This window comes from Taeniopygia guttata, chromosome 3 (assembly GCF_048771995.1).
Source record: "Taeniopygia guttata chromosome 3, bTaeGut7.mat, whole genome shotgun sequence".
Taxonomy (NCBI): domain Eukaryota; kingdom Metazoa; phylum Chordata; class Aves; order Passeriformes; family Estrildidae; genus Taeniopygia; species Taeniopygia guttata.
This window is the reverse complement of record NC_133027.1, coordinates 25,986,474-26,010,516: the sequence shown is the minus strand read 5'-3', so window position 1 is coordinate 26,010,516 and position 24,043 is coordinate 25,986,474. Positions and strand designations below refer to the sequence as shown.

The window sequence follows — 24,043 nt, the reverse complement described above, 5'->3', positions numbered from 1 at the left end:
GAAGAGACCTCTAAGATCACCAAGTCCAATTTATGTCCTAACACCTCAACTAGACTATAGCACCAAGTGCCAAGTCCAGTCTTTTTTTAAGCACATCCAAAGATGGTGCTTCTACCACCTCCCTGGGAAGAAAATTCCAGTACTTTATTATTCTTTCAGTAAAAATTTTTTTCCTAATATCCAAGCTATGCCTTCCCTGATGCAGCTTGAGACTGTGTCCTCTTGTTCTGTCAGTTGCTGCCTGGTGGAAGAGATCGACCCCCAGTTGTCTACAACCTCCCTTCAGGAAGCTGTAGAGAGCAATAAGGTCACCTCTAAGCCTCCTCTTCTTCAGGCTAAACAACCCCAGTTCCTTCAAATGTTCCTCACAGGGCTTGTGTTCCAAGCCCCTCACCGGCCTTGTTGCCCTCCCCTGGACACGCTCAAGCATCTCAATGTTTTATAGTTTCTATCTTATCTTAATAAGTGCTGTCTTGTGTATCTGTGTACCACTGTGTATGTGTTCATGAATAAAAGCTACCACATTAAATTTAATAATTCCATCCCTGATTCAGTAAGCACTGCCATATATAGAAGCATCCGATGGCTTTTATATAAATACATGCATAGAATCATCATTGCCAAAATTACTGGTTGAGTTGCTAAATTCTTTCAGAGAGCTGCTGCTCTGGTCATCATCTTTTTGGAATGGGAGCATTTTGACTCCCTTGAGTGTATATTGCAATCAGCAGCTACGATTGAGAGGTTTAGGCAGTTTATCCCGAAGTCAGTAACGGTGACCATTTTAATTCTTTTAAAGCAAAATATTTTTTAACTGAAGCAAAAGCAATTAGAAGAGGTGGATTATTTCAGACTACATGCATTATTACAGATTGTAGTAGACTAGATTAATTTCTTCCATGCTAGATATGTAACTGTTTTACGCATAGTTATCGAGTGAGTGCAAAATTCAGATGCCTCAGACTTATGGAATCTATGAGGTACGTTTGTATGGTTCTTTATTTAAAACGAACAAACAAACAGTTTTCATATCCTAAAATAAATTGCCTAGTCTTATCCTATTACTCTGCTGATTCTTGAAAGAAAGTCATTTATCATTTTGTGGTTTGGATATTTCAACTTTAGGCAGATAAAGCTTGAAAGTTTTCGGAAACACTGTATAATGTCCTTGTAGCCAGTTGTATAATCCATTATCATATAATTCCATCATATGCTTGGCTGTTTTTGTCTTTCTGCCTGCTTATTTCTTTCTTTAGCTTCCTTTTAACCAAAAGCAATTAATTCATTAAATTAAATATTATCTAGGACACATTCTGATCTATAGAAAATGTACCTACTCTTGTTTGAATATTACTGGATCATTAAAGTTTCCCTTACAGCACAAGAACTGCAGGTTTTTTAGATTGTAAATTGATTAAAATAATCTATAACTGGATTATCGACTTCTGTAATCTATATAGAAATATAGTTTTAGATATTATTTCCAGGAGTAGGACTATTCACATGCCTAAGGGGTTGCAGTGCTAGTTCCCCAATTCCCATTTTGATCAATGCTTAGTGTCAAGACAATGTTTCCGAAGGGAATAGCACAAGACTCATATGCATAGCAAAACTGCTCAGTGGTGCAGAACACAGCCCTGTTCAATCAAAAAAGCTGAAAGCTCATAATCACATCCTGATTACATATAAAAACCAGTGGATTCTCCTATACCACATTCTCCTCCCAAAAATCCACATTGAAAGCTTACAAAACTGTATCTAACCAGCTGCCTTCTACTACCGTAGAATAGAAAATTGAGTACAAAAATTCCCATTCAGCTTCCAAGCTTTAAATTAATTATAGATCTCTTTTTAAGGATCACTTTAAGTTTAGATCATGACGAGTCATTGATGATGCTCAGCTTGTTAAGTTTCACCCTCTCTTCTTCCATCTTTCAGAACTCTGCATTTAGAAAGACCCAAGGACTGAACATGAAAAAGAAGTGAATGCAATATGATTTCTAGCAGTTTATATAGTCCAAGTTATGACTAAAATACTCAGCTAGAAAAACTTTGAATCATGCATTAAAAGAAGAGGGGGGAAAATGTAGTACATGTCTTTGCCCTGATCTTAAAGAAACACTAAGGTTTGGGGTTTAACTGAATGTAATCCACCACTAACTGCAGATGATCCTTTTTCTTTCTTACAACAGTAGTCTAGTTAAAATGCCTGCCATGTGTTGATGATGTAAAAATATGCTGTGAGATAAATCCCTTTTGCATTCTGGTGAATGTCCCTTTCTTAAAACGTATGTTGAATTTATGTGTATATGAACCAAAGAATCTGACTTTAAAGCACAGTTTTACCACATGTGCAATAGTCATAGCACTTCTGTGCCTTAAGCAGGGTGATTCAGACTATTTCTTTTTTTCAGCTGTTCTTTGAATTAAATGAACAGCAATATTAATCCAGCGCTTCCGAGACTGCTGGTGCAGCACTTTGTCCGCTTCCTCAGACATGCTCACAGCAATCCCACTGATGAAGTCCTGGAATTGTTTTAACAGCACACTGCAGTGTGACTTAAGATGTCTTTTTGGAAGAGAGTTGTATTTTTTCATCTCTAAACAGTTAGTTTCTAAACTGGGATTCCGTTCCAGTGGAGTGGTCTTTTGGGATCTTTCATACATAGTGGGGAATCCTAAAGGGGACAAACGTATTGAGCAGCTGAAAATAAGGTGGAATCTTTCCAAATGAATGCAACAAAAATAAGATTGAAAGCTCTTGCATTTGATTCCTGAAGAAATATTTTCAGTGAAAATATGATTTTCTGCTCCTGAATGTGTTTCTCTCCATGCAAAAATTGTGGACCCAGACCTCAGTTTTCACTCATGCAAAGAACTCCTTGAAGATGTAATTCCAGAAATATTTAGGGCTCTGCTTACATAAGTAAGACCTATTTGTATATGGTTTTGTTTGATATTAAGAAAATTCTTAAAACTTAAGGACTGAATTTTAATTAGGTTGCAGTTTTGCTTTGTTAGTATTTTAATGTTTGATTTCATGAAAAGCAAGTTTACTTCATGAAATAAATATTGCAAAATTAATGTTGATTGCAGCACATTAAAGTTTCAGTTTTCATTGATTTTTTTAAGTGCCAAGAGAAAGAAAAGTCAGGGTTTTTGTTAACTACTTATTATCTTTGCTGGCTTCATATAATGTGCAAACAAAAAGACAGGTCTTTACCCTGCACAACTTGTAAGCTGAAATGGAGAAAACCAAACAGCTGGGAAGTCCCCAAAGAGAAGAAAATGTTAGGAAAGGGCTTGACAGAAACTTAATTCATAATGTTAAAATTTTGTTCATTTGGATTCTGTGGGAAAGTCAGAAAGCAAGTTTCTGATGGATTTGACTCGGTTAGCTATTCCATGTACAGAATGTAGCAGAACTATAATTTTGAAATAAAGAGGATCCATGGGATGTTCTCCTTCTATGTCAGTTTTCAAGAATGAATATAGGTTGTCTGATAAATAGATCCACCTCAGTAGGTCAAAACCTAAAACCTGTACAGAAGTGTGTCCTTTATAGTGTATGTTCTTGACCCTATTTTATACTCTTTCATCTTGACCTCTTGGTGTTTTTCTGTTTCCAATCAGGTATCTAAGCGGCTGTACAGTATGGGCTGTTATGAAATCTCTCTGGGAGACACAATAGGTGTGGGGACACCTGGAAGTATGAAGAAAATGCTGGAAGCTGTTATGAAGGAAATTCCTTTGAGTGCTCTTGCTGTTCACTGTCATGACACGTATGGCCAGGCATTAGCCAATATCCTCACAGCCATGCAGGTGACTTGGTTTCTTGTTTTATAATATACAATAATAGTATTCTTATTTTAATTCAATTTAATTCAATTTTAAAAAATCCTGCCATTAAAGAAATCATTAGAAGAGCAAAAAAGCACTCACTAAACTTTAGAAAATTATTTCTCACACATCAGATTGTCTACTGGGATTATTGCTGTTGTTTTTGCTAGGAAATGTCAAAACTTATTTATTAATTACCTTCAATTCCATACAAAATTATTAAGAAACAGTTATGATTATTACATTTCATTGACATTAGATGAAGGAGGAGCATTAAATACTTTTTTTCTGATATCTCAGATTCCAGTTTTTTTAGTAACAGTATGTTTGTTTTCCACTGAATTAAAATTTCTACTTTGTAGATGTGTCTAAAAATAAAATGGATTAATGCATAATTACATCTTGATTTCAGATGGATAAATCTAAAATATTGGTAGTTATGTACACAGAATAGTCTCGATAATTTCATCACTTTTCATATGTCTTCATTATTCTTTTTTATCAGTTATGCCTTCCAAGTAAGATTAGCAACAGCTTTATGTTTTATTTAATCAGCATTCAAATCTGTGCCTAAGTAATCAGAGTTAATTTCTGTAAGAGATTTTTTTCCTCTTTACTTTGATATATTTTTCAGAATAGGACACAACACAGAAATCAGACTGCAAGTTCTAATGTAGTTTTTGTAAAGATATAATCCTGAGAAATATCTTAATATGCATATGCTTTGCTAAGGACACCTACTTTTACTAAGCCTTACAGAGTCATTAGCAATTTACGAATCGTAGGCCTTTATTTTATACTTAATGGTGTCTTCTGTTTCCGTGCAATTCAGGCAGTTATTTTGAAGGTCCAGGTTTCTTTTGTCTGACTTGTTATTTTAGCAGAGCTCATATTATGTTATTTAGGTACAATTGTGTTAACAGTATTAGTGGTATACACCACAAGAAGGAACAAGGAAGGTTTCAATATGGGAATCCACAGGTATTCGACTAAAGAGGGAATGTGAAAATCTGGTAAGAAAGGTTCTGACTTTTACTCACTGCATACACTATTCACCCTTACTCACTATTACTGTTACAAATCTGTGTGTATGTACCATAAATAAATAAATTGCTAATTTCACAGTTAGCTTCAGTTGCAGACGCAATAGCTAAAAGCATGTAAACCCCTGAGCATGGGAGGAGTTGGCCATAAAAATACTTGAAGCATTGTTTTTCAAATCCTTCCTTAAAATAATTGCTGTCATGGTGCCTACTAAACACTGAACAATGGCTATGCTTGGTTAACTCCAGTATTTGTTGTAAGTGATTCTTGTCTCATGTTTACCTCTGTATCTTTTTATTTAGTTCTTAAATCCAACTGCGTAAGAGCTAAAGGTCAAAAAAATCTCTTAGGTATCTAATGTGCAGTTTAGGATAATTAACATGCAAATTCAAGAGAGCAATAGACTTAAAAAGAATTTCCTGTGCAACCTTCTCAGATTCCTGGGAAGGCAGGGGTGCCTGAGACCCACCAGAAAACTTCCCTCTGTTGTCATGGTCTCCTACAGTACATGTCTAAAGGTGCAGTGGTTTTGGCTGAGCTGAACTTGTCATAGAGTTTGCCAAAAGTCCTTGATGAAGCAGGCATTACACAGTCTCTCTGACTGGCTTTTTGCAAGCAGCTCCTTGGCTCACGTAGTAGAAGGTCCCCAGCCTTTTGGATTCTGAAACAGATCCTGCACCTCACAGCGTCCTCTCTTGTCTCTGGTCAAAAACCCAAGGCAGCTAGCAATGAATTATAACCCCTTCTAAAGCAATACTCCTAAAACAGGGACTCCTAAGCTGCAGCTCAGCTGTGTGCTGAAATGCTAAAGCCAGTGGATCAGAGTGCCCAGGTCACTTCTAGTCCCTGCTGTCAGCCTTGCCTGTGCTTTCCTTTCTGCCAAAGATACAGGAAAGGCAGAACACTGGAATAAAAACCCTTGTCTTCAACTCAGCTGCTGTTTCCTAAACCAAACTCTTCTCAGACACAATTCCTTTCCCTTCCCCCTTTATGGGTAGTTGTGACTGACACAATATTTCAGCAAGAGTGAAATGTGTTTGGGGGGTCATAGAAATAATAGACTACAGTTATTGTTTGAAAACAAGTTTAAAGAACATTCAGCAGACAAATTACACTCTTCCTAAGACATTGCTAAACAACCCCAGGCTGAGTACTGTTGTATATTGTATTTCCTAAGAATTAATGAATGACAGCTGGAAAGCCACAAATCACTCTGCACTAATTCAGGCATTGCTTCGATGGGAAATCTCCCAGGAGTAGAAAGAGTTGCTGGTAATTCAAAAAGTGATTTTTTATACAGATCACATTGTTTCATGCAGGATTATACTACCTAGAATATATTCTTTCGTTTGGGTCTGATCCAAAGTCATCTAGAACTGACAGGTCGTATCTGTATAAGAAATTAGGAGGGCAGTAGTCTTGCAATTTTAGTATTCACTTTTGTATGTGTTGTTTTATCAAAAGGATAGGTAGTGAAAGATGGGAGAGAGATTAGCCAACTTATAAAGCAAAAAGTAATTTTTTGAATTGTTGAAGCAAATAATACAGACAGAAAGGAAATGCACTTCATTTTATGAAAATAATCTGTGTAAAAATGTGAGGAACATGAAGTGATGCTTCAAAAGATACCAGTGAACATTTATAGTAGAAACATGACTGGCTCTTGGTTACATGGCTTAATATAAAACTACCAGAGTACAGAATTTACTATAAAGACAATTCAGAAGATGGGAAATGATGTGTAGATCTAGTCAGAGGTTATGGTATTTTGAGTAAAATGACATGTGTGCATTAGCTAATGTGAGAAACACATAGTGTAGCTAACAGAAATAGTAAAATATTTATAGGAAATTGTTACAGACCTCCAAGGAAGGGTAGAAAGATGGGTCAGGAAATTTCTTTATGGAGACGCCCTGGTAAGGTAGGCCTTACCATATCTAAGATCTAAAGAGATTTGAGTTTCACTGACAATTAATTCATGTTGTGTGTACAGAATGAGTGTGGAAAGTGTTTAATGGAAGTGTTAAAGAACTCTTTTCCTGTATAGCTTGTGTAGTTGCCAGAAATAGATTTGTATATTACATAAACTCAAACAAGAGAAAGAGTATGCTAAGAGGCAAAGAGGGCATTTGTCTGTCTGTGATACCTGAATAAAGGAAACAGCCACACGATTGTCCCATAGAATTTTATCAAACACAAATTGCTATCCTAATTCATTAAAATGAACTGATCCCCACACTATGAGGATCAAATTCTAACTTAAAGAAAGCAATTATAAAACTCTAATGACTTAGAAAGACCAAGGATTTTTACCACCTTGTGTGATCATGTTCACCCTATCGGACACAGAGAAACGAATGAGATTGATTACATGCCAAATTAAACTTCATTTTATGAGTTCTGTCTTTTACCAGAAAACAAGAATTTTTTATATAAAATCCCCACTTTAGTACCAAAACCAGAATTTATCAAGCCTTTAATTAAACTTTCAAGGTTCAGACTGCAAAATCCAGATTTGAGAGTACAGGTTTTTTACAAACATTATAATATACTCCCTTTTAGAGAGCTTGAAATATTTAATAATATTTTATTAATTTCTTTAAGGTCCTTGAATTTTAAAGATGAAATAAACTTAAGAGAAAAGTAAATCCAAATAAGAATGGCTGACTGCTGACCTTTTCCCTGCATCACTTAACTAAATTGATTCTAGCCTCTTGGTGTATGCTGGAGACCCTAACTAAACTGCATATTTTTGTGCATCCAGTTTACTTATGTAGTAAAATCTAGGTTCACTCAAAGGCACTCAGTATTGGCCTGGCTGGCCAGAAGCAGGAGAAGAATCTGAATGTAGGTGCTGAAGTTCATGGTTTATTAATTTACAAGGATGATTTTTTACAGGAATAGAGCTTACAACAGCCAGCAACATGAAATGGTAGAGCCTAAGTTAAGTGGCTAAAAAAACCTGTGTTTAAAATTCCCTCCTCTGTGATTTACATGAACTTCCATACAAAACATTGAGTGAGATGAATTTTCCACCCAAAACCATCTCCTGGATGTAGCTGTCCATCTTGTCCCTTTCTTATTTTCAAATACAGGATTTGGTTTTATAGCTCTTGAGCTTGCTTGAAGTCACAAGCTGCCATGGCCCATTTCAGGTGCAGATTAGAAGCCAGCTTGCTGCTGAGATCTCTTGTCCAGGAGCTGCTTGCTGCTAAGGATCTTCAGTGCAGGCTCTCTCTCCTCCAACTGGCAGTGGCTTTAAACCTGAAGCTCTAGTGCTTGGCCCTTGCCTGAGCTACTCTGCAGCAGCATTGCAATTGCACTTGTGCCATCTGGTGCCTCCCTGATTCTCATTCTCATCCTCACCTGCCAGTTTGACTTACTGGCTTTACCCTCAGACCTGGCTGATCTTGTCTGATCCTGGTTATTGTGTCCAGACCTGATGCCAGTCTTGAATCTCTGACTCAATTCTTGGCTGTGTTTTTCTGGTGATGCTGCCACTGCCTGCCTGGCTATGACTCTGGATTCCTTGCTTGCTTTCTTTTATGGAGGAGTCTGTCCTTGCTGCTTTTTAGGACAGTCGAGTCTTTAGAGAAGGGACTGGAAACCAATAACTTGAGCTTTAAGGATGGCTTGAGCATTAAGGATGGCTTTTAATGGCAGGTAGTAGAGTGGGCACTGAGATGTGGCAGGCCTCATGTGCTTTGATCTTGGAGCTCAGCTGGAGGCTTTGTCTTGCAGAGGCAGGATATTCCTACTCAGTTAAATTCAGAAAGCATTTCCTGGTGTCTGGGTGTACACAAAGCCCTAACAGTTCTCCACTTGCAGCTCTGTTGGTAAAAAAAACAAACTCAAGAAAGCGTGAAAAATTGGTCTTGGTGTCTGACAGCACTTAAATGTCTCTCTGGTGCCAGATTATGTTTGCTGACATTTTCCTCTTAAGTTTTCAGATCTGAATTTCTGTCATTCTCTTCTGACATAAGAGAATATACCTGTAATGCCCATAGTGATGAATTTCCAAATAAATACATCATATGTAAGAACACCTCTACTAGAAGATTCACTTAACATTTGTATCCTGCAGTTTTATCACCTTGCATTTGTCTGGCATATTTTAGTATATATCTACAAGAGTGATGACTCATCCTAGCTTTTCCCAGTTAATGACTAGTAGTTGCAGCTAGAAGCCAAGCAAGTTAGGTAGCTGAATAGAATAGAGGAGTGATAAAATAAAATAGTAGTAAAATGGCATGAAAATATGGATAGAAGTGGTGGAAGACTGAATGGGAAAAAGGCAAATGTGTGTGTATATTACTTCCAAATAAATTGTTTCAGGGTTTCTGTTGGTTATTTATTACCCTTTTACTGAATTATACATACAAAGTTACACCAGTTAATATCTTGATTTAAAAAGAGGAAACAGGATAATTTTCTTCAGCACATTTTTATGAAACTATGTTGTAAAAAGTTATAAGCACAATATCTTTAATTTAGTTTTCACAAGCTTTATGTAACAAACAACAACAACAAAAAAAAAAAACCCAAAAAAACCAAACCCAAACCAATACCTTGTCATTCTTCATTTGTAAGCAACATTGTCTTTTTACTTCCCTGAAAAGCACAATCATCCAGAGCTATAGTGCAGTACCATGAATTGACACTTCTGTTTTAAGTCCAAGATAGATAAGTAACAGTGAAAAAGTGTGAAGCCTTGCATGAACTCATTGTGCTAAGAATTTCTCCTATAACAGTGAATATGCACTTTTTAGCCAGATTTGTGTGTTGCTACAAACATCAAAAAAATACTGGTTTTGGGGAGTTCTATAGTAACTGACAAATTGAACGTGTATTGACCTGCCAAAATTCTTGCTTCAATAATGCATTAAATGATACTAGTATTTTGGGTTTTTTTTTTTTCAGTAGTGTGCTGGGGCACTCACTACCTGGCAATTAAATGATTTATATCTGAACTAAATTTTAACAGAGCAAAAAATAATTATGACAGTTCAGTTAAAATTTCAATACTGTCTTACAGACTGTTTTTCTAAGATAATAGGGAGGTACTGTATGGAATAAAGGAGGTACAGGAGGCAGGAACCATAACATACATCTTGGCTTGTCTTTTCCTAATTTGACATATCACTGTACCCATGGCTTTTTCTAACTTTTTTTTTTTTTTGTTTGTAAAACTGAAATAAGGCTTGTCTCTTTTACTTTTTGAAGTGACAGGAAAAAACCAGAGGAAGTTCATCAGACAAGTACAGATAGTTTTTATGAAGATTTAAAAATTTTTAGAATTGAAATTTAAAAACAGAATAGATTTCAAGTATTGCGTAGAATGTACTTTTTAGAATAAAAAAGCTAAGGTATATGAGTGAGCAAATTATCAAAATACTTATGTGCTTAATCAAATTATCTGAGCCCCAAACCTTCCATTTCTTTAATCCTGCACAACCTGGCACTCTGAAGTCATTATGAAGCACAATGTGAGCGTAGGAGAGACTTGCCATGTGGAGGATGCACATACTTGGGGATATTGAAAAAAATTTAATATGCTTTCATTCCTATTTTGAGGAAGGCATAGAAATGGAAAGGCTTCAGCAGACCTCACAAGTTTTCTTTCCTCTGCTGTTTACGAATATATGACAGGAAACTGCAGAAGACTTAAAAAAGATCTCCAGAAACTAATTTCAAGGTTCAGATATGGAAACATTACAAAAAAAATTCAGCTTGACTGAGGGTAGCTGTACAGAATTCAGGAAGGGCTGGTCATGCTTCAGTATTTTGCTGGAATTCTTTAAGGCAATCCCTGCCAAAGAAGACAAAGGATGTACAAAGGCGATCATATGCTTTGATTTTTTTAGAAAACATTTTACAGTGTTCTGTTCTGGAAGTTCATATTAAGGTGTGGAGGTATGTAATAAGGGGAAAGTTGGCTAAATGGCAGGAAACAAATGGAATTATGAAACGGAACTTCTTTAAGCTGGAAAGCATCCATCAGCAGAGTTGTGGATATATCGGCTTATGGAGCCTAGGTTTTCCTGCTTAAATGAATAATTTGCAATGCTGTAATGCTCATGTTAAGACTAATTTTTCTAACTTGAAAAAATTAGATTTTTTTCAAATTTTAGATTACAATTGTGAGAAAGAGGATAGCTAGCACAATTTGTAAGTAGAAATCTGTGTCATACTCTAAAACATGCAAAAGAAAATGTTAGAGATCAAAATAAGAGAATGCAAATACACAAAGTTTTAGGTAAAGCAAGAGACTTTACTGCAACATGCCTGTTCTTTTAAATAAGGGTATTCCCAGATTTCTACTTTTGGATTTTTCTAAGAATTAAATTATCCAGGGCACTTACTGAATTTTTGCTGGGTCTGAAAGTATAAACAGTACTTTTGAATTGTTAGCAAGCTAGGCAAAATGTTGCCAGTAAAATAAAATTCTTTAGAAAACATCAATTTGCCTTTTTGTTTCTGTTTCCTTTTATTCCCCCTTCCCTTTAGCACTTAGCTAAAGATAGCAATTAAAAAAGCAGATGTTGGAGACAAAGAAGTATGTGACATTAGGAAAGCATGTGGATAGAATTGTTTGACATTGAAAGCTAACATGACAGGTGAATAATAATCTATTTGAAAGCAGATAAGTTAGAGGGGAAATGGCAGGTAAATTATGCAAAGGTGGCAGGCTACAAAATATTAATTTTCTTCCTCTGAAGAAAACATAAAAAGAGGGTGTCTACTTTGAGAAAGTGGGAAAAAACCTTGTATTCAATCAAACAATATTGCTACTGTGAGCAGTCAGCTAGTTACTATTGTAAATGAAAAAGCATACTGCACAAATGGATAAATCAGACCTACATATGGGAAGAAAATAAAACATAGGCGTTCATGCTCAAAATCTGACAGATGTTTTCCAGTATTTTCTTTTTGGTTTTTTCTTCTTTTTTTTTTTTTTTTTTTTTGGTACTGTTTTTTTGGTTTTACCTGTAATGTCAGCAAAATAAGGAATTAAGCAAATGAACAGGCAGCACCACTCCTGCTCTTTTCTCAGATCAGTACAAAAGAATTAGCAACTGTATTTTTATTGCTTTCTGCTGCTTTTTGCAGAATGTGCACAGTGTGCAATTTCTAAGGAACTGTAAGTTTTTGACCCCTATCCTTATGCTTCAGAAAACCTTGATAGTCTGAGAGTCCATAAATAAATGAATCACTACTATTATTATAACTGTTACAGTATAATTGGGGAAAAACCTAAATAGTAGACTTTGCTTCAAGGTTGTTATTGTTTGGACATTTTAGGATAGGAAGGGGAATATATTTGTTATTGTGTATTGAAATAGCAGTGAGAGTTCCTGAGGCAGATTTGTTTACATGCATATACCAATAGGTAGCCTATATATATGGTTTTGTGGGTTTTGATTTTTATTTGAAATGAAACTTAACTTACTATGAAGGATTAATAAATAATAGAAAGGTACATTGTTTAGCTGTCTGAAATATGCTGTAATATTGGATTTCAGAAGCTATCAGGCCTGGTTACTGAACCAACAAACCTCAAGTCTAAGTCTGTTTCAGGATACTAAGAAAAGAGATCCTTCATCAGGTATAAATTATTCTCATCTTCAAATTACTCACTAGAGCTGACTTGCAACAGTAGACATGACTTTCCTTTGGCTTACAATCAAACCTCACCTATCTTCTAAAGTATTTTTAAGCATTTGATTTTTACATACAAATCTATGCATCTTTCTTTGTATCTCTGCAAATTCATACATATCGCTCTATGTCTATATGGAATGGACATGAATGAAAATGAATGGAAAATCATTGCAGCAACTATACAAATAAAATCTGAAGTGGTTTTAGTTTTCTGTGTTAAAAGCAAAGATCATTTCTATACAAATAGTATTGAAGCTGTGTATTTATTAAAAAAAAATAATTTGCCCCAAATATTCTTTTTTCTTGTTGTGTCCTCCTTGAACACTTCTTTTTCTTGGAATGCTGTTTTATTGTACCTTGCCTTATCACGTCTTAAGTGCTTTATTTTCTGAGTTCCCCATCCTGTAAGTGGCATTCCTTTGCATATTTCATTCTGCAGTGTCTGTGGTACATTCCAAATTAAGCTTCATGATCATTTTCTGATTCATTAAATCTAGAACCATTAAGGCCATACTGACTTGGTTGATCAGTATCTAAAATACATTTCTAATATTGCTTTCATTACTGTGCATCTTTGTCCTCTTGTGAATGTACTTCTTTCTATGCAAAAATAAGCAGATTCAGAGAATTTACTTTAGGTGGTTTTCTGGTCTTCATCAGATTCTGTTCTGCTGCATCTTTAGTTGTCATATCTAGAACTGCAATTTGAAAAAGGGAAAGGAACTGTTATTAATAAGATCTGAGAAGACAATTCTGGTTTTTCACCTTTTCCCAGATTATAAGAGTAGCACAGTAGAGTTTGCAAACAAGGCTCACACAAAATTGCAGAGAATATAATTTAGATATAAAATTAGCACATTACAGTTGCTTTTTAGGGTAATGCTCCACACAGCCTATTAGAGTCTATGTCCCCTTCACTTTGTTGTCCTTTATAATTCCTTTTGGCCATCCTTGACCTCTGTCAGTGCTTAAGCAGAGTAAATATCCTGCTGGCAGTTCACTGGCAAGAGGAAAGAATGATGTGAACAGATACTATGCTCCTGCATTCACCTAACCCGAATATTTTCCCTGGTACTTATGTTAATTTTTTTTCTCTCTTTCACTGTTTTCCTAGTCATTGTTTGATAATTTTAAGTCCACATAGCCAGAGCAACAGTCTGTTTATAGACCCCTTTTATCATCCCAACAGTGTCTTGTTTAACTTGACTATTTAAATGGCTAAAAGTCAGCATCATCCATTTCTGAAGTGGATTGGGCAGCAATCCAGCTCTTTTTGTTAGAGACAGACATTCATTTTTTTGACCTAGAAACAAATTACTTCCAAATGCTGGAAATGTAAGAAGGCTTAAAAAAAAAGGGTTCAGGTGTTTATAGAACAAATTAGTATAAAATAGTTTTCAAAATGCTAAGCCACATTTAAAATAAATATTTAGTCCTTCTAGAAGCTGTGAAAATATAGCACTAAAAACCTGAAATCACTGATCTTTAGCATGCATAAAATGTATGGTGAGGGCACACTGGTGTCAAATTCCCCATGCATATTTCTATTGTGCCTTGGATTGCATGCTTAAAAGTTTGTCTTTTGGGGTGTTTTTTGCATGATTGATAGTGACTGGCTGTAGGTTTAATGAGATGACTGCCTGTAGCAATCAGAAATTGAACTAATAACTGTTATTTTACAACAGTGTGTGATTCAATTCCTAAAAATGAAAGTCTTGATTATCTAGATGACTGGAAAATGAATTTTCATCGGTCTGAAGATTGTTTCTTTTGCCTTATTCAGCATTACATAAGCACTGTCTCATTGACAGAAAAACAAGCTAGTTCTCTGCAATTGTTACTTCTCCCTTTTAGTTTTATGGTGTGTTGCTTGTCTCGCCCACACCTTCCAACTTCCACAACAAATGAAATGAGATTTCCACAAATACAATCCTACACAATTGGCTCATCTCAGAACCCATCCTTGCAGGCCCATCCCATTGTCCATTCTCAGCACCCCTGCCACAACATGCATTTCTTCCTCAGTTGCTGTCCCATCAGTTGCCCATGGTAGTTTTAGAGATGAGCTTGTATGTCTCAACAGGGTTTGCATTCCTGCAGTGGCTGTATCACTTCTTTAAAGGGTTGCCATGCTCAGCACATCCTGGCCTCTCTGGTACTGTGGCCAATTGCTATGTAAAGCTTGTGTCCCAGAAACCAAATTCTTACCCTCCAAAAGTCCAGACTGGCACCTATGGATGGGATGCTAGTTTCCCAGACTGTGTCAGAAATGGCTTGCTGGAGCTGTCTGCCCCAGGGCAAAACTGTGCTAAGGACAATGCAAGAGTTACTCACAGTGGGCAGTTGAATTCCAGTCCTGATGCCATTTAGGTTTTTGGTCAAATATATTGCCACAAAAGAGCACAACTACCTGTGCATTGGCCACACAAAAGAGGTTTTTGCTGTCATTCCTACTAGCATTTGTGGCATTCCACAAATGACATTCCATAATGACATCTAAGGCTCTGTCTGGAGATGAGATTTCAGAGGTTTTGGTCAGCTCTGAGTGTGCTGCTGATGTCTCTGGGGATTTGAGTTCATATGTGGAACAGTGACAAAAATAAAATACAATATATAAACATAATTTAAAAAAGAATTGTGAAAGAAAAATTTTAAAAATTTGGTCAAGATACTATTAAGTACCGTTAAGACCATTTCCCCCCCAGAATTTAATTCCTCATTTATTTCTTTTTTGAAAATAATTTTTTTCTATAAGTGTTGCTTGACTTGTTTTTAGAAGTTCTCCCTATAATCATATGGAACTTTAATCTGGACACATCAGCTGGAAGAAGATAAATGGCTGTTAGACATGTTTATTTTTCTACTTGATGGGAATTAGTCCCTCTCCCTTTTTACCCTAAAGTAGTTTTTCTTAAAGTTTAATAGCAACTGTAAAAGAACCCAACAGAATCACTACAATGCTTTCCCTCTTGGAAATTATTGCTTTCATGACCTTTCATTATATGTGAGTGTATGTATTCTAGTTTTTGCCTGAAAAAGAGGACATTACATGGAACCTGAATTTCAGACCTAAGCAAGGGTCAGAGGAGTTTGCCATGGCTGGACTTGGGAAATGACAAATCCCAGGGTCTCCAGCAGGGAAGTGTAGTGTTTACTTCAGGATGATGCTTCCTTCCTTTTTGGGCAGCTCTACAGACAGCTGTGCTGAGGGGGTGGAATTAAACCTCTGGCCATTCTTGCATGTTTACAGCTCCTCAGAAGGAATTTTATTATTATCTAGCAAACAATGAAGGAGGGAGAATTATTTTCTATTTTGAGAAGTATCAAGTGGCTTTAAACAAGATTTTAGTGTGCTTTCTGAGGTAAATTAAACTGCAGAAAATCTCTAGATAACTGTGACCAGTTCTGAACTCACTCCAGATGAGTGTTGGGTGGATCTTTGTAGCTTGGGAGAACGAGGGAGGATTTGCATAAGTGGAATTAGTTGAAGATGACTCTTCAGCTAAGACAGAAACCAAAGCTGATGTAGTACCTAAAATATGACAATCATTTTTTTTTCATTCTGTGCTGTGCAGAAGCAACACAGAAACAGTCTCCCAAGTCAAATAACTTGTCACTTATCTATTTTTTGCTTTTGAAATATTGCACTATGAATTGAAATAGCCAGGCATTCAGAAAGAAAAACTTTTTTTGTAATTTTTAAACATAAATGAATAGTACTGTTATACACTCCAGCTTGCATGTTTGCCTGTTTACTTTTTTCTTCTTTGTTGCTTAGTGCAAATGATATGTGGTAAGAATGCCAGAGGCAAATGATGTGATTTGCTTGAGTCCATTCAAATGCATAAAGTAAACACTTATAGAAAGAAACATTTTTTTTATCCAATGTTCATAGAAGTTAAATTTTGCTTGCACTAAGACCTGCAACAACAGGAAATAATTTTTGACTTGATGGAGCATTTTTTCATCTAAAGAATAAACCAAGTAAACAAAATAAAAGATTTAGCAGAGCAATAAAACATTCATCTATAGCAAAATACAAGGTGCTAAGTTGAATGCCTTTTTAAACAAAAGAAGTTTTTTGGCTTTACTGCTGGCAGATACATTGGATAGACAATTGCAGATGTCTTTTTATAAAAAGGAACTTCCATCAGAATAAGAGAAAAATCTTTTCAAGGTGTTTTACATTTTGTGGCTCCCCACCCTAATGCTACCATTTAATTAGTCAATGTATTTGAAGGGGAGGTAGTGTAACATGCTAAGGTACTGTAATGTGATGTACATTATGGAGTTGATCCAATTATAATGGAACAGTAGATGATGGGAAACTATCACATGTAAAAAAAAAAAAAGTTTCTTGCATTGTAATAAAAATTGAGATTAAAATTTTATTTGAAATAAAAATTCTCCCTGCCTAGGGTGGCCAAAAAATGCTCTATTTGATTGCATCTTCTTTGCCCATGTTACTGTAATTATTGTTACTGGAATTATTCCCATCCAGGATTCTACTCGAGACACTGTATTTTTTGCACAAAATATAAAGTGCTACTTCCTTGCAATTATACAGATGACTAAAACATATATTCCATAGCTCTTAAAGGGAGATTGTTCCTTGGTTCTGAATGTAGTTTTTCTAACAAGACCTTAGTGGTCCCATTTGTTAAGTACATTTGTCTGAGTCTTGAATCAAATAAGGATGTGCACAGCCATTTGCAAGTTCACAGGCTATTTAGCAAGAGTGAATTTTAAGAAAAAAAATGCCAATAGAAGTTTTTTTTTTTGTTCTTGTTTAAAAAAATATAAAGGGAATAATCAAATTGCAAGCAAACAGAAATATCTGGTACTTTACTATACTATCATGTTTACTGTAATATTGCCATGATTTTTGCTTAACTAGTTGGGAAAGTGGTCTTTAGTTACTCTAGAGAATGAGGTGCAAAAGAATGAATACATTTGGTTTCGGGGTTTTTTTTGTTTGTTTTTTTATGGCATTTGATGGAGTTGTTTACTTCATTTGATGGAGCTTTTTACTCTTGCAATGATTTTCAAAACACAAATAGCAGTGAAATAAAAAAAGAAGCAGGATAGCTGCTGTAAATATTTTGTAAAATGTCCATCTGAAGCCCCTCAGCCTCTGGTAATTAGAAGCCATACTGTGGAGATTGACAGGGTAAATTACCAGTTAATGTTTACACAACAAAACATATGCCCAGTACAATATCCTACACTGATGTTACTGAAACCAGAGTCCGGAAATGTACAGTGGAAACAAGACGTGGTACTTTTCTTGTGCCAACATAAACAGCAATTACAGCACAGTGTGAGAGAAGTCATAAGAAATACTACTGCATATCAGTAGTTCAACAAAGTCAGCACTTTTGTGTAATTGCAGGGGAAAAGGGCTGAAAAACATTACAGATCTCAGCAAGAAATGGGCCCTTTATACTTTCAAACTGATCCTTGATAAAACAATGCTGGGGTCATGAGAAGGCTACTCTGCCAATTTTGCTTCACTGTGGGATCCATTGACATCTGGCTGAGCTGCGGAAGCTGGAAAACTTCTTTAATATTCTCTTGACAGTAAAGTGGACATGTGGAAAACATTCTAATCTGTTAATCTTTGGTGCTCCTGAAGAAAAAGGACATTTGGCTTTATACTTTGTGATGATAAATATTGTCTCCAGTCTAGTTGTAAATAAGTTAAAAGCATTTGAATGGAGGATGCAGTTCTTATTTTCCATATATGGGAGAAGATGGATGTGCACCTGTGCAATCCAGAAGATGTAACAAATGCCAGGAGTTTTTCCTAAGGTTAGTTTACCATACATCTTGGAAATCCACCTTTCTTTATGCTGAGTGTGGTTTGTCAATGAGTATTGGTGAGCAGAGTATCTGAACGTCCATACATCCTACATCCTAAAGTAGAATAAAGTATTGTTTCATTCAGGGGATTCTGAAAATAGAATTAAGAGAGATTTGAAATAGTAGTTAAGTCTGAATAAAAAGCGCAGATTTTACTTAAAAGCATTAACTGTACCAATTATTTTTGGTTGACCCTAAATCTAATATGGAGTGATGGTGAATGATGGAGATACATATCTGTTCAGCTTGAGGAGGATGCACAATTGTTCATTTCTGTTGTGAGAGTTATCTCCAGAAATGAGAAACGGAATCTCTTCCATTAGAAAATAACTGCTATAAAAATATATTATGTATTCCAAGTAGAAAGCATCTATTATGCATTAATAGCAAATATGCAAAATGTAGAAGATACTATGGATTATATAAATACCAAACTCAGATTCAAAATTCTACATATCCTTGTAGTACATTCTAAAATAATATGAAAAATTGTAACAATGCATGAAGGCTCAGGCTGAATTGAAGTCAGATGGCATTTTAAATGTTGTTATTTTGTTCCTTTAGATACCTTGATTCTGATACATGATAGTGGTACTGTGAAATGAAAATAGTTCTGCTCTACTTTCCCTGTGTTTTTATAAATTCTGGCATTGCTGCAGATTTATTTTAAAACATAAAAAATAGGTGTTTTTTGTCATCAATCTATTTCATTTGCTCACATTGGTAAAAGGTAGTGTCCACTGTCACTTAGTGCATAATGCTGCAAGTATTCTGGTTATAAGAAATGAGAGAAATTATTCCTCCAAGAACAATTTGGTCACCCAGCTTAAGAAGATGAAGATGAAATGAAGTGAAGATGAAGAGTGACTCAACACAAATTGGTCTTCCAGTAACTAGAAGGATTGGGAGTTGGTAGAAGCCAGCAAGGACAAAAAAAACCAAGATTGAAAGAATTTGTAGTTTCTTTCTAAGGTACAGATACAGTAAGAGAGGTAAGATAGAGTAACTTAATTATATGCTCCCTGAATGTAGGTAAAAAGGGGCCTTTTCAAATACTGTCATGCTTGGATCAGATTTGCCATTTTCATTGATAGATTCACATGTTCCACATTTGCCACATGTACTTCAAATACTTGACTTTTCCCTGATTCTTTGTAGTAGTCCTCTGCCCTTTTCAGTATTGTGGCTCACAGAGAAGTGCACTGCCTGCAGCCTGCATTTTAAACATTGATTTTTACCTGTTCTGTCCTTCATTCAACTCATTTTCAGCTGATGCCCCATATTATGATAATTCAGCTATTTTATTTTAGTGGGAATGTGTCTACTCAGCTTATCCTCTGTGAGCCACGCATGGAAGTGAATTTTTTTCTTTTGTCATTGGACCATAACAGTCAGCAGTGCCAAGCATTCTTTGTCCAGTCACAGCTTAATTTTCCTCTCCCAAAGCTACCCTCAGTAACTTTACCATGGAGTTAAGGAATCATTTCTCTCCCCTGTCCATTCAAAGCCCTCTATTTATTTTCCAGTTTATTTTTATTCATTTTCAATGGCATGTAGCATAGGAGAAAGACCTTGTTGTTACCTGATGATATGTAGGGCACAGGCAACCTGGCACAGCTTTCACATCTCTGGACTAGACTGTTCTATCCCAGCCTACCCCAAAGCTACCCTTTGCCTGTTCTGTCTAGTTCTCACTTTCCCTCCTGACCCCAAGATTATTCTCTTCTCTTCCATACCTATTTCATTGGTCTCCTGACTGTGTTCATACTTTTGTCTATAGAACAAATACCTTGTGTTTATAGATCAGGTTATTTCAAGACACAGTAAGCAGATAAATTGTTAAACCATCACAGGTTGGCTTGAGAGCAGCAACTTCTGCTGAAGAGCATCTGGAGCAGTAACTACTCACTTTGAGTCAGCAGCAGCATCTGGCAATGCCCTGGCTTGCCTGGGGAGGGAAGGAAGGGAGACTGGAAAGTCACTTACTGTTTTGATGATCATTGCATCTTCATGGGTTGCAATGAGACCTTGGTGTGCCTCCTGCTCCCCCTGCAGCTTTGTGATCCTTAGCAAGGGAGAGCTTGAGTTGAGCACAGCCCCACACCAGCAAACCCAATGTTTTTAAATATAAGAGTGCACATATTCATTAGAGGAGCACAATAAGCCTGCATAGGCAATAAAAATAATGATTTGTGAACATCTGCTTCATTAATTGTTTTATGGCATAGGATTTTTATTAGCATTCCAAAATCTCAAAACCAGTCTCATATTGAATGGAAGTGATTCCCAATAAACATCCATGAACGTTTTCTGAAGAGCCAGATCTGCAACACTGACCTCACTGCTCAGGCTTTTTGTGCAGGTGATGCATTGTCAGTCAGGGACACAGACTTTCCAATTCAGTCTCAAAGAAATTGCTTTACATTTCTTTCTTAAGGTTAAGAAAAAAATCATAGCTGCTGCTCTCCTTGGGCATTTTAACTCCCAGACTGACTAGTTCCTGACAATAAGGTGGAAATAAGGTGGAGCTTCTCTAAGCTTGTAACTAAGTCCAGACTGGGATCTCTTAAGATTAGTATCCCTTTTTTGCCAAACTTGAGAGTGCAAAGCTACAAGAATATCTCCAAGAAACTCATGTAAAACTTATTGAATGTTAATGTAACAGAGTGTTTTTCTTCCCCAAAACTTGTTCCCGGAAGTGGCCAAGTCCATTTTTCACTGAAACTTTCAAAACAATCCAGTTTGAGGCAGAGACAAGGTATGGAAAATATAAGTTCCAGCAGTTAAAGGCTGACAAAGTAATAAACAACTGAAAGTGGGGCCTTATGACGGAAAGTGTTAGGGAACTTTAACTCTAGATGTCATTGCCAGCTTTGCTTATAATAAATGTGTCAGTAGCAATATGAAGAGATGTGTACAATGAGTTAAAGGAATGCAGAATTAACCTATTTTATGTGGCCCGTCTGCCCACAAATATCTTGCATCTCAGTATGTTTTGGAAGAAAAGGATTTTTTTCCCCCCGGTGAATGTATTAATTTTCAAACGACGTGAACTGGGAAATTAGCTATTTTAATGTAACAGTGACACCCTGTGGTCGATAGGGATGGTGTAATCTCAGAAAAGCAGTTTTGTGATGTGTTAACCTTTAGCAAAGGCAGAGAAAAAAAGAAGCAGGAAGGAAATACAGAAAACTGTCACAGATTTCCACAGAGAGATGTTATCCCATTTTATTGCTTTATACATAGAAAATTATGATTCTAATTTCTTAAATACCAAAATAATATGTATTGCATACATTTATTATATGAAATACAGGAGAATGGCAAGCTTTGATTTTAGACAACTTGACAATGCAAATTAGGGAAGGGTCTTTGTTGCCACTGAACCTTACAAAGCATTGCTGGCTTAGTCAGTTCTGTGTCTGGTTAATTCTCTGTCTCTCTACAGGAGAGGGTGTTTCTGCCAGTGGCATACCATGTAGTTGTGGGTAGCAGACTGATGCCAGAGAGACACAGTAATGTGGCAGGACCACACCATTCCAAGAGTGCCAGCTAGGCACTGACCAGGCTGCAGCATTAAATAGCATTAGTCTTGTACTGCTTCCTCCCTGCCTTCTCCCTTCCTTGAACAAATGCTGAACTAATGCAGACATTCTTTGCAGTATCTGCAACGTGCCTCTGTGCCCCTTGACTTTGTGGCACAAATCTTTTTCTCTTTAATGAATACCTTGTATCCTTGATATTATGCTTTCAAAATCTTATTGTTTAGAAGAAGCCTAATTTATGAAAGACCTGATTTATAGCTTCTGATTTATACCACATACTTTCCTGGAGTTACTGATGCTGACCTTGCCATTTTTAAGAGAGAAACAAAGTTAAACTTCTGCCAGACAAACCAGGTTTGAAGATCAGTAAGGAAGGAGAATGACTATCCCAACAAGAAGTTATGGGGAGCTAGTAAAGCAAACTGAGAAACATGAAGCATTTATTATTCACTGGCAATAATGGTTTCCTGTTAAAATTGGCTGTTTGACAAAGGTGATGAATTTAATTCTTTACTTTCTCATTGGGGAATTAGGAAGTTAGCCTGGGACAAGAGTAAAAAGTCCTCTGCCTTCTCTAGAGAGTAAGCTAAAGCTAGCCAAAGCTAGAGTTTGGAAGGTGTTCAGGAACCACTGTCAGGAATTTTGTGATTATCAAAAAGTGTCAAAAAATATTGAAGAACTGTAGTTGTCCTGGAAGCCAAGCCATTGTTCACCCCCACACATGTCCATGTGGAAGCAGCTCAGTGAGTGCTCATTTAGGACATATCCTATGAAATAGCTGCAGTACAACTTCTCATGAATGTCAGCACAATTTAGTGCCTGTCAGGAAGTGACAGTGAGACTATGGACTTTTTAAACATCATAGTGACAGTGAATTTTTTGGAAGATTGGATTGCTAAAAGGATTGAAACTCATTATCTCCTGTGAAAGTCTGACAAATATAGGAGATGTCATGAAGGAAAACACCTTGTTTTACATATTTTGTCATTTTTTAGGTTTTAATTTAGAGCTCCTTGTGCTTTTAATGGCTGCAAAACCAAAACAACTTCATAGTTGCTCAGATGTGCAGAGGAGTTATTTATTAGTTGCTATTTCAGACTCTGTGCTTGGACAGGCTGGGCTGTAATGTCAAACTACAAATTAGTTAGTAGCACTGCTGCAGGATGTTTTCCAACATCTGTTTTTAGCACTGTTAGGTTGGAGCTTAGAGTATAGATTATTTAAGGATTTTTTTTAATGGGGCCACAGTGAAGATGAACTGGGGTGATTCTGCACTTGAGTCATCAAACACATGATAACTGTCTGTGCAACATGCACGAGCAGACAGATGCAGCTGATCCTGTTGCTGAAATAGTAGTACATTGCTGTAGATATCCTTTCAAAAGCATTGTGAAGAGAAATTTAAAAGACATTATCTTATAGGAGAGACACCTGCTCACTGCATATTAAGATCACTGATTTGAAGAACTTTCAGATTTGGAGGTCAGTCAGGGTTGCTGTATTATATATGCCGTGTTTAGACCTTGCCTTCCAGTGGCTTAATGTTCAAATAGCAAATACATCCTGATAGAGATGCAGTTTTAGGGACTGTGTATTTATGCACTGTTTCTGGGGAGTAATTGATTAGATGCCCTGTACTAGGGTTAAAGCCATCCCCCCAAGGCTGCTACCAATGTAAAGGTACTGTTAGACCGTCTCCTTTTTTTTTTTTATTTAGCCAGAATAGTCAGTAATTTAAAAGACAGAGCAATTACCACTGTCCAGCATGTAGAAATTACTGCTCCCACTGCTTAGTCAGCAGAAGGCATCAGGGTTTTATATGCTCTTGCATCTACAGTAAGATAAATTGTCTGAGCTTACTCCAGCTTCCAGTGAGGGTACTTTGAATAACTCAGACAAGGCTGCCTGAGAATACAAGGGTGTGGTCAGACAAAGATAAAGTCATGTCACCTTCAAGTCACTGTCATATCCTGTATCTACCCACAATCACCAACACTTTCAACAAACAATTATAAGCCACCTCTACCCCACTGCTGCAATATTTGCACTGCAAATTCAGAATTACAGTGATGTTGCTAGTGTATGTACAA

General features: G+C 36.4%; 1 protein-coding gene across 3 annotated transcripts in view; it reads left to right on the top strand.

Moving 5' to 3' along the window:
* HMGCLL1 (3-hydroxy-3-methylglutaryl-CoA lyase like 1) overlaps positions 1 to 24,043 on the top strand; it is a 73,298-nt gene that overhangs the window by 39,967 nt on the left and 9,288 nt on the right. For all 3 annotated transcript variants that reach the window (XM_030267362.4, XM_030267364.4, XM_041715047.2), the window contains one exon: positions 3,634 to 3,822. In XM_030267362.4, coding sequence (XP_030123222.4) covers positions 3,634 to 3,822 — 189 coding nt within the window. The remainder of the gene's footprint in view (positions 1 to 3,633; positions 3,823 to 24,043) is intronic.